The following is a 12,161-nucleotide window of genomic DNA, read 5'->3' on the forward strand; positions in this document are numbered from 1 at the left end:
TACAATGAAGGTTACTTTTTCAATTTGAAAAGCTAAAAAAACCAAAAAAAAAAAAAAAAAAAACACAGATTTCTTACAGAATTTCCTGCTTGAAATTTGAAAACCCAACTACAACTTTCATGCAAAAATAATACCAACAAATAGCAGAATGCTTCAGTTGAGCAAAACACACTAGAGTGACAGAGACGGGAACAATATTCAAGCACGAGCAAAAAAATATGCTCGAGACACAGGCAAACCATAGTTAAAACCTTTGTCAAACCATAGTTACAGCCTTTTGTCACTGCCGTCCATGATCTGTCAGACATTTAAGAATGCTTGTCACCATCTGTGTTCCCTCTTTGGACAACTACACAGCATCCATGTTTGCTAAATGAGATTCATATATTGCACAAGTGATTTTGGCTGTTTATTAATTCCAAATTTTATATTTCTTCTTTCCAGCAGTACAAAACATCAACAAAGATAAATATATGCCCATACCATAGCATGCAGACACACCCATAGACACTAGTTTCTGTTGCTACACTGCTAGAGGATTTAAATATTAAAGTTACACCCTCTCTAACAGCTTACGCTTTTGAAGTAGATGGTTGTTATAATGGTATGATCCTTAGTTTAAATCTCACCATCACCCTAACAGCTTAAGCTTTTGAAGTAGATGGTTGTTATAATGGTATGATCCTTAATTTAAATCTCACCGTCACCCTGATCCTTAGTTTAGAAGGCCACACGTGAGGTGGCGTGTTAGAGGATTTAAATATTATAGTAACACCCACTCTAACAGCTTACGTGAGGTGGCATGCAGTAAATGGTTGTTAACATATACAACATAGGTTACTTATAAAAAAAAGAACCCAAAAAAAAAAAAAAAAAAAAAACATATACAACATAAGTCCTTGAGCAGTGAAAATCATTCACAAACTAGAGAAGGAATTGATGGCAACCTATGTAGGAAACTGCATTATGGCCCGTCTATGTTCGACAATTTGTTTCCCTATCAGATAGGATTTTGTTAACCATTCCATTGAATTCAAATTGTTTTTTCTAGGTTTAACATGTTTACAAACCCAATACATCTAAAACCCAACAGGACCATGTGTGTCCTCATGGCAAGATCCCTACATGTTCTTTGTAATTGAAAATCCAGAGGGATCTACATCAAGATCTTCAACTCCAGCAAACAATTGCACAAGAAAACATATTGAATATACATTTGTGTAGTTTTGCGTTGGCAAAATTTTGGTGCCAAAACGTGTCTAATCGAGCTCTAATTTATGATTATCTTGAGTCTAGGTTTTGAAAGCTGAACAACAACTGATTGTCACTTCAGTCCGATAACGGAGTGTATGAGTACACATGTTTTTTAAAAATGTTTTTAAATGATTTGAAGAGTAAAAATATGTTTTGAAAACCTAGAAAATGATTTGATCCAACTAAATTCACACACATCTATATTCTTTTTACTCCATCTCATTCTATGCTTCGAGTTTCAAGATAAATTTTATATGGTAAAAAACTAGACTCAAAAATCTTTCTAATGATATATTATTTGCTTAATTTCGAGTTCGTTTGACAATTCTATAGAGGCCGAAAATCAAGTCTTCATTGCAGTCACCAAAAATATTCCGAAAACAAATACAACCGGTTGAGCTTATTCTAGAACCGGTTGAACATGGTTCCATTTTGGAATTTTGAGTGGCAGAATGCTCTGAAACCGGTTGGCCAATATTCCCAATCGGTCAGAGTGTCGTATATAAGATCACAAAATATGTCTCTGTTAGAATTTTGATTCCAACTTCAACCAACTCACTAGAGATCACAATGTTTTCAAGGTTACTCTCTACATTATAAATATCCAGGTTTGTTATGATTTTACAAGAGTGAATACCAAGAGACTATTTAGTGTGGTGTTCTACATCTAATCGACGACATCGTAAGTCTTATACCAAAGTAGCAGGATTCATTCACATCTTCACATGGTTAGAGAAAGACATGACGAGTTCAATCACTACGAGAAGTGGATCATCGTTGGCGTAGACCACTGTTGTTGGTGCTTCCAAGAAAGGTACTGGGGTTGGAGGTGCGAAAGGCGACTTGTGGAGTGCAGTTCCAAAAGCACTGAAGCTCGTACTCTTTCTTGGTTATAGTGGGTTGTTTTAACAAACACAGCTAGGTCTTCGTGATTTTTCCTTCCCAACATTTTTCAATAAAAAAAAAATCATGGTGTCATCACTTTACTTTTCTGTGTCTTTACTGCTTGTGTGTGGTTGGTTTATTGCATTTCAATTTGTTAAAATAAAGAATAATCTTAAAACCAATCAAACAAGGAAACTTAGCCTATTCATCCCCTCTAGGTCTTCCTACTGAGGTTAAACTCACAACATTGTTAAGTCAACTTCAAAATACATAATAGCGAATTCAAAATTACACAGAAGCTGGGGCTCAAGCTAAACATTGCAAAAATCTATTTCTTATAACCAAAAATTGGACCCTAAGTCATGGGCTGGAATTAGCAGCACAATGTGAAGCAAAAGCGCGCAGAGAGTAGTGGAACGTGCCTCTAGGAGTTCAAACAGTTGGTAAGCAGACAAATTCAAATCAAACTACCAGTCCACAAGATTCATTCATTGTCCATAATATCATTGTACAATGACAAAGCAAAAGTTCAAATACTTGTGGAACCAATAAATAATGCATCTTAACAGTGATTATCCACAACTACGGCGAAAGAGCCTTCCAGTTCTGTGTTGTCTACTCAAAGTAGTCGGATGCCCATTATTATTTTCCTTTGGCAGTACATAAGTACAGCTGTATTTATTTTTCTGTTTCTTCTCATTTTGGCAACATAAAGAAAAATCACAGCTGTAACAGAATGATGTGATGAAAAATAAGTTGAAGGTATATTTGGGCAAACAAGAACGGTTGTTCTTCCCAAACCTCCTCCACTTCTCCCGGAATCAAAGTTGTTCAGCCAAAAAAGAATAACTATAAGAAAAGACAGATCCAAAGAACCATAATCAGAATATCCCAGAATCTCTTGAGAGGACTGATTGGGCAAGTCGAAACAATTTAAATATGGCAATCATCACAATATTATGCATTACTCTTTTGACTATATCATCCTGTAAGAATTCAGACACTAAATTAGGAAAAAAATTCAGACACTAAATTAGGAAACAAATTCAGACACTAAATTAGGAAAAAAATTCAGACACTGCTATAATTGATTGACAAACAATGCAATACCAAGCCAAGTTAGCAAGGTGACATGAGCTGGTTCATGCCCTCACAACAATTGAGCACAAAATTTACATAATTATCGATGTATTATATTGCCATTTGCTTTTCATATTTGTGATAACCTAGATGATGAACTAAATTATAGGGTGACAGCATTTGAGTCCAGTTCCCTTTAGTCGCTCTATAACACCATATTAGATGCATCATTACCATGCCGAGCCCAAGGAAAAGTACTATGTCTCTAACATATAGGCAATAATAAAATATGAAGCAATTAAAAGCAGTGGTGCAAGACTAACAAATTACAGAGTGATTCACTAACCTCTCCAAGACGACGAAAAGCACCATAGATACCACCAAATAATGTGGAGAATATAGCATACCATATCTGGATATCCATAAAATATACCTGGAAATAGTCCGCCTGTTAGAACATACAAAATGCAAGCAAATTTGAAGAAAAAAAGATAAATTAGTATTGAAATAAGCATAAACCATACAAGAATAATCGGAGCCCAAAGTGCAACAACAACACCAATATTGCTCTTCGCTGTAAAGCAAATAACCAAATAAAAAGCAATTTATAATAATAAAATAAATAAAATAAAAAAACAAACACAAGCTGTTCATGCAATTTATTCTTGTTTAGTACCATGGGGAAAAAATTCATGCCATTTATAAGTTGATATGTGAACGCTCATGATAGCTTTTGTTGGGCCCACAAGGGGCTTTATCTGCAATGGAAGATCGGAAGTACAGAACAAGTTAACAAACAAGAATAGAATTTCACAATAATCAGCATTACCCACAAAAAATAAATAAATCAAGTGTAAAAGAAAGGAGCACAACTACTATGGGTAATGATAGGAGAAGAATGACAGTCCACATCGAGGGCAAGACAAAATCAAAAATGGGCAGAGTTGGGAAGAAAAGTTATGGCAAAGCAAAACCTTAGTCCCTAATAGAATATTTACAAACCTGTGCATCCTTTGCTCATTCAGTGTACGGAAGTGTGCCTCCTTTAGGAATTAACCTGAAACGGACCCAGTCCACCACATCATATGATATTGCCCGTTTTGGGCGCAAACCCGCACGGTTTCACTCTTAAGGTTTTACCCCAAAAGAGCCTCATACCATTTGGTGAAGTGGGCCGTTTCAAATGGTATCAGAGCCTGACCCAACCGGAAGTGTGGCCAACGAGGACGTTGGGCCTCTAAGGGGTGATTGTGGCGACCTTACGGCCGGGCGTGCAGGGGCAAGTGCGAAGCACTGGCAGGCTACAGGTGCATAATCCCACATCGGCTAGGTGTGGAAAGGGGAAGTGTTATATAAGTAGGTGGTGTCATCTCCAAATGGTATGAGACCTTTTGGGGTAAAACCCAAGAACAAAACCGTGCGGGTTCGAGCCTAAGGCGGACAAAATATACCATGTGGTGGAGTGGGCTGTTACAAAATTGTGGCGACCTTGTGGGCAGGACTGGGTGGGCGAGGTGCGAGCAAGGCACTAGCAGACTACGGGTGCACGATCCCACATTGCCTAGATGTGGAAAGGGGAAGTTCTTTATATGTAGGAATTGTACACGTCAATTGGAGGTATGACGCCTTTTGGGGAAAAACCCAAAAGCAAAACCGTGCCGGCTCGGATCTAAAGCGAACAATATCATACCGTATGATGGAGTGAGTCGTTACAAATGGTATTACCCAGCCGGAAGTGTGGCCAACGGGGGCGTTGAGCCCCTAAGGGGGGTCCTATTGGTGGTATAAGGCCTTTTGGGATAAATCCAATAGCAAAACCGTAAGCGAACAATATCATACCATGTGGTGTAGTGGATCACTACATAACAAAAAAATAAAGTATATGTCTCTCATCCTGAAAATATATACACGTATCTGTATGTATATACATCAATAGGCTATTACATCCACTGGCGTTTCTAGAAGCATGTTTTACTACTGACGCTACAAGGTATTGTTTTATTTAATATTAATTATTCCCGCTGATGTATATACAGCTCCAATTCAATAAAATTCCTCAATAAATATGGACATGGTATATTGTTACTTTTGATGCCACATAATCCAGGAGTTCTAGAATTTCAGCATTCTGCAACGTGTATAATATACCAATAAAATAATCAGCAGATCCAACAACAGATTAACGCAATGATTGCAACTACTTTACACCATGCATTACCACAATAATACTTTGTAGTTTCAAAATGAAACATGAACCTGACAACTAGCCACATTTCTCTAAACTAGTTTAACTACTGTCATAGACAGCCAGCACAACATGATATATCAATAATAAGGGCTTATATTAGCCTATTAAAACAACATGAATTTTGAGAAATGGACAAGAGAAGCACCTCAATATAGTAACTGAATGCCAACTTCGTCGTAATAAGAAGAATCCAAAACATTGTGTACCTGAAAGTTTATATATATAAAGTAATCAGACATCAAACAATGTGGTTTTATTATATTAATCAGAAATTTCACCCTTAGATTCTTACTTGAAAAGAGAAAATGTGCTCTCATGCATTCCCCTCCCAACATAGAGCCGAGGCTGTTAGATATACACAACTTATAATGACATTTCTTATTCAGGTAAAATAGATATCTACATCAAAATTTTGTCTTAACCATCCAAGACAACTAGAAAAAGGAATGGTAGGGAATTGTGCATACCTGCGACCACCACATCATGAGCATCACAACTCTATAGTTTGACCTCTCAAGGAATCTCCGAATGAAGGGAAAAAGAAACAGTATTGCGGCAACCATATTTGGTGACAAGTAGATGACAACAGCCAAAATGAACAATGAAGGAGACTTTGAACTATTGCCGAACCAACTTTTAATGGTTTGAGCAAATCCAGGAGGATTCTCCCATGTGTAAGCATAGGTAACTGGTAGAACTATCAACCATGCGGCGGCAGTCACAACTTTTAAAATGTACCTTAGCTTAACATGGAATGACATGCACTTTGCAGATTTCCAACTAAGGATCACATCAAGAACAGCTGCATTATTTGAAAATATAATAATCATATGACAACATTATTGGAGTAAATAGTTAATCAAATGACTCGTTATTTTTCTAGAAATAATAATCCTATTGTTAATGATAATACTACCGTTGCGTTCCAGGAAGACTACGACTTCCTTCCCACTTTTTCATATGTACTACATGTCACACTATGCTAATGAAAAGTGGGTACATAAGCTCATAAAGTTTCACAACATCCTATATATACAAACAAAGATAATATTCAGTGTGTTAATTCTAAGCACGCTTGAGGCATCAAATACAAGATAGGACACTCAATATAAACATATTATCAAAATCCATGATTTAAGATATAATTAGTAATCATATTTTGGTTATTCAGAAAGATACCAATTGTTTTTAAATGAACCTACATATTTATAATAACTCTTTTAGCAATTTAACAATTTTTTTTTTCAATGGTTAAAAAATAATAATAATAAAAAATAAAACTTATATGACCAAGAATTATGACCAAAGATCTATGACCAAGAATTCATTTCACAACCTTACAGAAACGATAAACCAGTAGCACGCTACAAGTTAACCCAATAATTGTCAACCATACTCGTAGGCTACATAAATCCTTATTCTCCAAATAAGTACACACCTCAAGCGGATTCTTCACCATTATTGTGCAAAACAGAACATCAAAAAAGAACATCAAAAGAAGCAATATTTCACATTACCCTTACATGCAATTTGACAACCATTGCAAAAAACCAAAGTCATAATCATCATATATCACCTTATTATAGCCTGCATATTCATGTGAAAACTAAAAGAATTGTGTTTAACCTTCAACATAGTTGCAATTTTTTTTTTTTTTTTTTTCTGATAAGTAAAGTTGTATTAGAAAGCGTTCAAGAAGGGAACGCGTCCCAAGAGCTGTACAAGAACCAAGAACAAAAAAAGAAAAGAGAAAACTAGTATACAGAATAATAATAATAATATTATTAAGAACAACAACAACAAATGAATACAAGCAAAATCTGCACAAAGAACGGAGGGATAGAATAACTGGGAAAGAAAACTCCAAGAACCTATAGCACCAACAAATGAAAATGTAAAGCTACCTTGGCCAAGCTTCAATATTGCAGCAGTTATAAAGACACTCAGTACTTTCTTGAAAACATCACCACTGAAGATTGAGCTTGGTTGGCCAGAACCATTCCAAGCAACAATTATCATTGCCTTCACAGAAATAAATAATTACAACCATAATTATGAAATCATATCTTGAAAAAAATATATATGGAGCTGAGGACAAGGGAAATAAAATAAAATAGTTACCTGCAAGCACAATATACAAAAACTCCACATTCTGTCAAAGCTTCTAAAGATATGCCAAAATGATCGTATCTCAACAAAATTAACTTTCCCCACCCATCGATCTCTACCGGCTGGCTTACCATCCTGAATATCGCAGTGATGCCACATTAATCAAGGTTCCATTAGCAAATTATTTCAAGGTTGGATTAGCCTCAGAAGCACAGATTATACAAATTAAAATCTAAGAAGCAAAGCCACAAATACAGCAAACGAACAGGCCAATACAACAAATCAAAAAAGAAAAGTTAAGCATAGTCATGACAATAAAATATATTTATCCACTGAGATTCATCCCTTCGTAGCTCCAATTCGTAATTTTTATCAAAAAATAATAATAATAATAATAATAAAATATATTTTATATTTGTATCTGACAAATTCTTTTCCAAGATAACTAAATCTAATATTCTATACTATGAAATCTACAATATATAAATTATATATATAACCAAAACTTACAGCATATGAACTCCGCCTTTGTCATCTTTACATAGCCAGTTTAAAGACCAGATAAAGGAGGAGGGCTGCGTTAGGGAGCTTCACAGCCACACTAAACTTTTTCATGACCGATATGAACTTGAATTATAAGAATACGCGAGTAAATGCTAGAGTTCCCCACAAGTGATGTGTTGCATCAGCTCCCTAATGCTTTGAGAAATGGGCGAGGTGCACCAATGTGATAAAAAGTAGGCAAGGGTTCCTGCGCTTTTTTGGACGAGCACGGGTAATGAAGTTGGCTTTTGTCATGACCGATATGAACTAGAATCCTATGCATATACGAGTAAATGCTAGAGTATTCCCATTAAGTAACATGTTGCACCAGCTTCCTAATGCTTTGAGAAACAAGCACGGTGCTCCAGTGTGATAAAAACTAGGTGAGGGTTACTGCATTTTTTTGGACGAGCACGGGTAATGAAGTGGGCTCAGGTTAGCAGGCTTAGGATAGGGACTTGGAATATAGAAACATTGATAGGTAAAGGAATGGAGTTCGTAAAAACTATGATCAGAAGAAGGATTAATACAGTATCTCTACAAAAATCTAGAGAGTAGGTGCAAAAGCTAGAGAAATTGAGAACCCAAGATATACCAGAAAGGATATATATAGAAATGGAGTAGAGATAATAATGGATAAGAATTTAAAAGAAGAGGTTGTAATTGTAATTAGAAAAGACGATATGATAATATAGTAAAAGTTGTATTCGGAGGAAGTATATTTAATATAGTTAGAATCTATCCACCCCAAGTAAGACTTGATGCACAAATTAAAACACAAGTTTGCAAACATATGGATGGATTTATAGAAGGAATATCCGGAGGACAAAAAGTATAAAAAGGAGAAGCTTATAATGGTCACGTAAGAAAAGATTGTAGAGGCTATGAGATGGTACATAATGGACATAGAATTGGAGATAAAAATGATACTAAAAAGACAAACTTAGATTTTGCAGTGACATATAATCTTATAATTAGGAATACCTAAAATAATTAATAAAAAAGATTTGAACATTTAATAACCTGTAAAAGTGGATCAAATATGAGTCAAATCAATTTCTTTTTGACTAAAAATATTGATTGATTAAGAAGTAAAGATTGTACAGTTATCCCACGAAAGACTTCAACATCACAACATAGACTACTTGTTCTAGATGTCTATATTAAAGGACAACTTAAAAGGAAAAAAAATCATAAACCCAAGAACTAGGTAGTGAAATTTTAGAGGAGAAAAAGTAGGATTATTTAAGAATGGGATGTTAAAAGAAACAACATGAATATGTAGGAAATTAGGCAAATTTAATGTGAAATAAGATGACTGCACGTAGAGTGGGAAAAGAAGTCCTAGGTGAATCCAAATAAAAAAGCCCATCATCTAAGGAAACTTGGTGGTGGAATGAACAAGTACAAAAAAACGTAAAAACAAAACAGGAATGCAATAAACATTGCAAAAATCTAAAAATAACAAAACCTTTGAAAAATACAAAAATGTCAATAAAGAAGTTAAAATTATATATACAATGATTTTAATTCTAAACTAGAAAGAAAAGATGGGTAGAATAATATATATAATCTTGCTAAACTAAGGGAGAGAAAAACCAAAGAAAGATGATGACCCAAAGAAAGACCAAAAAGTCATTTTAAGAAAGTTAAATGAAAATCATCAAGCAAGTTCAGACATAAAAGCTAAGAAGCATGGACATTTCTATGAGGCATAGTCCCCATGTCGAAGGCCATCAAGCAAGTTCAGACATAAAAGCTAAGAAGCACGGACATTTCTATGAGGCATAGTCCCCATGTCGAAGGCTCCCCTCAAGGTGGCTTTTTTTTGTTTGGACTGCAGTTTGGAGCAAGATTCTGACCTTTGATAACCCTAGAAAGAGAAGACAGGTTACAGTCAATTGGTGTTGCATGTGTAAGAGGGATGGAGAGTCAGTGCATCATCTTCTTTTGCATTGCTCTGTGGCTCATGCCTGTCGGAGTCTGATTTTTGGTCTATTTGGTATGCAGTGGGTAATGTCCCGATCAACGAAAGGTTTGGTTGACTCTTGGAGAGGGTGTGGTGTGGGTTCACAAGTGAGTCATTTTTGGAGGGTGGCACCCCCCTACGTTTGGTGGTGCATTTGGAAGGAACGGAATAGTAGATCTTTTGATGGAGAGGAATCTCCCATAGGAATGTTATAATATTGCATTACTAGTTTTCTTTTTTGTTGGGGGATGGGGAGATATTGTACATGTTTAGAGGAGTTTGTTGATCTTTTGGGCTCTTTGGGTCCTTAGTTCCCTCTTTTTTCTTTTTTCTAGGCTTTGGCCTCTGTGTATTCTTTGGATAACTTCCCCTATTGAACGCTTTCTAATACACTTTTACTTCTCAATAAAAAATTGCAGCAACTATTGTTTGCTCTTAATTTCTCCGTGTCCTAGCATTCTTTTCCTTCTTTGTTTATCTCTCTGGCTTTAGACAACAATTGTTTGACCTCCCTTGGTAAGCCGGCATCAGTTGATTTCAGAGCACAAGTTACGGCTTTCCGACTAAAAAAAAAAGAGTACTCAATCATGCCTCCACAACAACCACCGAGAAGAGGGTGTCATAGGATGCAAGGTCAAGCCAAGCCCTGCAACTCCAAAACCAAGTCGAGAATCTGCAGAGACAAGTTGAGATGTTGAACCAACAATTGGCTCAACATTTTATCAACCTGACGGTTGATGACAACTTTGTGGTGGAGGATGACCTGTCCACCATCAAAAACTTTTGCGAACATTTCATTATATGTTCTGCGTCGCCATAGATCACCCGAGGATCATACCAACTATCGTTAGAAGGTGAATATCAATATTAAGATATCTGAATTTCACGGGAGTCTTTAGGCAGAAGAGTTTATCAATCAGCTGAATACCATCATCGCATTTTTTAATACCATGAGTGATGCAGTCAGAGATTTTATCAACTTTGTGATTTTTGGAAACTTTCCATATTCTGATTGCGGTTTTCAATGTTTGTCATTCGATTGCGGTATTTTTTAATACCACGAGGATGATCGAGGTCGAGCTTTCTCTCACCTGGAGGGGCAGATGCAGAGCAAGTGGAAGAGGCCTATCTTCAAATAGTTCAAAATCCTAAGAAGAGTTTCCATTTATAGGGGCAGCTGATGATGTGATGAGACTGTGTGATGGTTTATGGTTTAGAGTCATTTATATAAGTCTGTCTTTATTTTATATTTAGGATATTAATGTCATTGTAGTTTTATTTTGTAAGTCATGTGCCTTTTAAGTGAGTCGTGACCAATTAAGGGCTGTCTTGTCATTTTAGCATTTTAATTCTGCTCGACAAAATTCTAACTCTTAGATTATGTTTACATGAAGGTCTAGGATTAAATCTTTGCTAGGGCATCCCTTGTGCTCAAAAAAGGGTTGTTCCAAGTTGTATTCAGGAGTCTTTTGCGTATTATCAATATATATGGTCTGCTACAGCAGCTTTTACCTCTCCCTTTTCTTTGGGATTGAGTTGTGGGAGATTTAAGCTATTATTTACGCTTGGATTAGCTCTTTGTTTTCCCTTTCATAGCTGATTGCATTAACAAGATACCTGATCACAAGAAGGTCAAGCTTGTAGCTATTCGTTTCAAAGGTAGAGCATCGGTATGGTAGGATCAACTTTAGTTTACTCTGCAACGTCAGGTAAACCAAAGATCGTAGAATGGGAGAAGATGAAGAAAAAGTTTAACGAACAATTTTTGCCTTTTAATCATGTCCAAACGATGTATTAACGTTTGCTTAATTTTAAGGAAGGGAAGTCGCAACATGGAAGATTATACATAAGAATTCTATCAACTAATTGCGTGCAACAATTTATCGGAGAGTGATAAACAACCCGTGTTGTGTTATATAAGTGGATTAAGGCCAAGTATACAAGAGGTCTTACTTTTACATTCATTTTGATCCATTTCGGAAGCTTATCAAAGGACTTTGATGGTAGAAAAGTAACAAAACAAGCCATTTTCGCGTTCTAGCAACAGTTCTGCTGGTTTGCAGTCCCCTTTGA

At 36.0% G+C, this 12,161-nt stretch overlaps 1 protein-coding gene across 1 annotated transcript in view; it reads right to left on the reverse strand.

The window, feature by feature from the left end:
* Nucleotides 1–12,161, reverse strand: part of LOC132271472 (callose synthase 3) — a 54,003-nt gene that overhangs the window by 22,794 nt on the left and 19,048 nt on the right. Inside the window, exons 14-21 of the mRNA XM_059772857.1 lie at nt 7,589–7,711; nt 7,372–7,489; nt 5,935–6,269; nt 5,760–5,812; nt 5,613–5,673; nt 3,896–3,977; nt 3,744–3,793; nt 3,566–3,652 (exon numbers count right to left, since the gene is read on the reverse strand). Coding sequence (XP_059628840.1) covers nt 3,566–3,652; nt 3,744–3,793; nt 3,896–3,977; nt 5,613–5,673; nt 5,760–5,812; nt 5,935–6,269; nt 7,372–7,489; nt 7,589–7,711 — 909 coding nt within the window. The remainder of the gene's footprint in view (nt 1–3,565; nt 3,653–3,743; nt 3,794–3,895; nt 3,978–5,612; nt 5,674–5,759; nt 5,813–5,934; nt 6,270–7,371; nt 7,490–7,588; nt 7,712–12,161) is intronic.

Source organism: Cornus florida, unplaced genomic scaffold (assembly GCF_030987335.1).
Source record: "Cornus florida cultivar Cherokee Brave unplaced genomic scaffold, ASM3098733v1 CherokeeBrave_3.0.0_Hap2_Chr08, whole genome shotgun sequence".
Taxonomy (NCBI): domain Eukaryota; kingdom Viridiplantae; phylum Streptophyta; class Magnoliopsida; order Cornales; family Cornaceae; genus Cornus; species Cornus florida.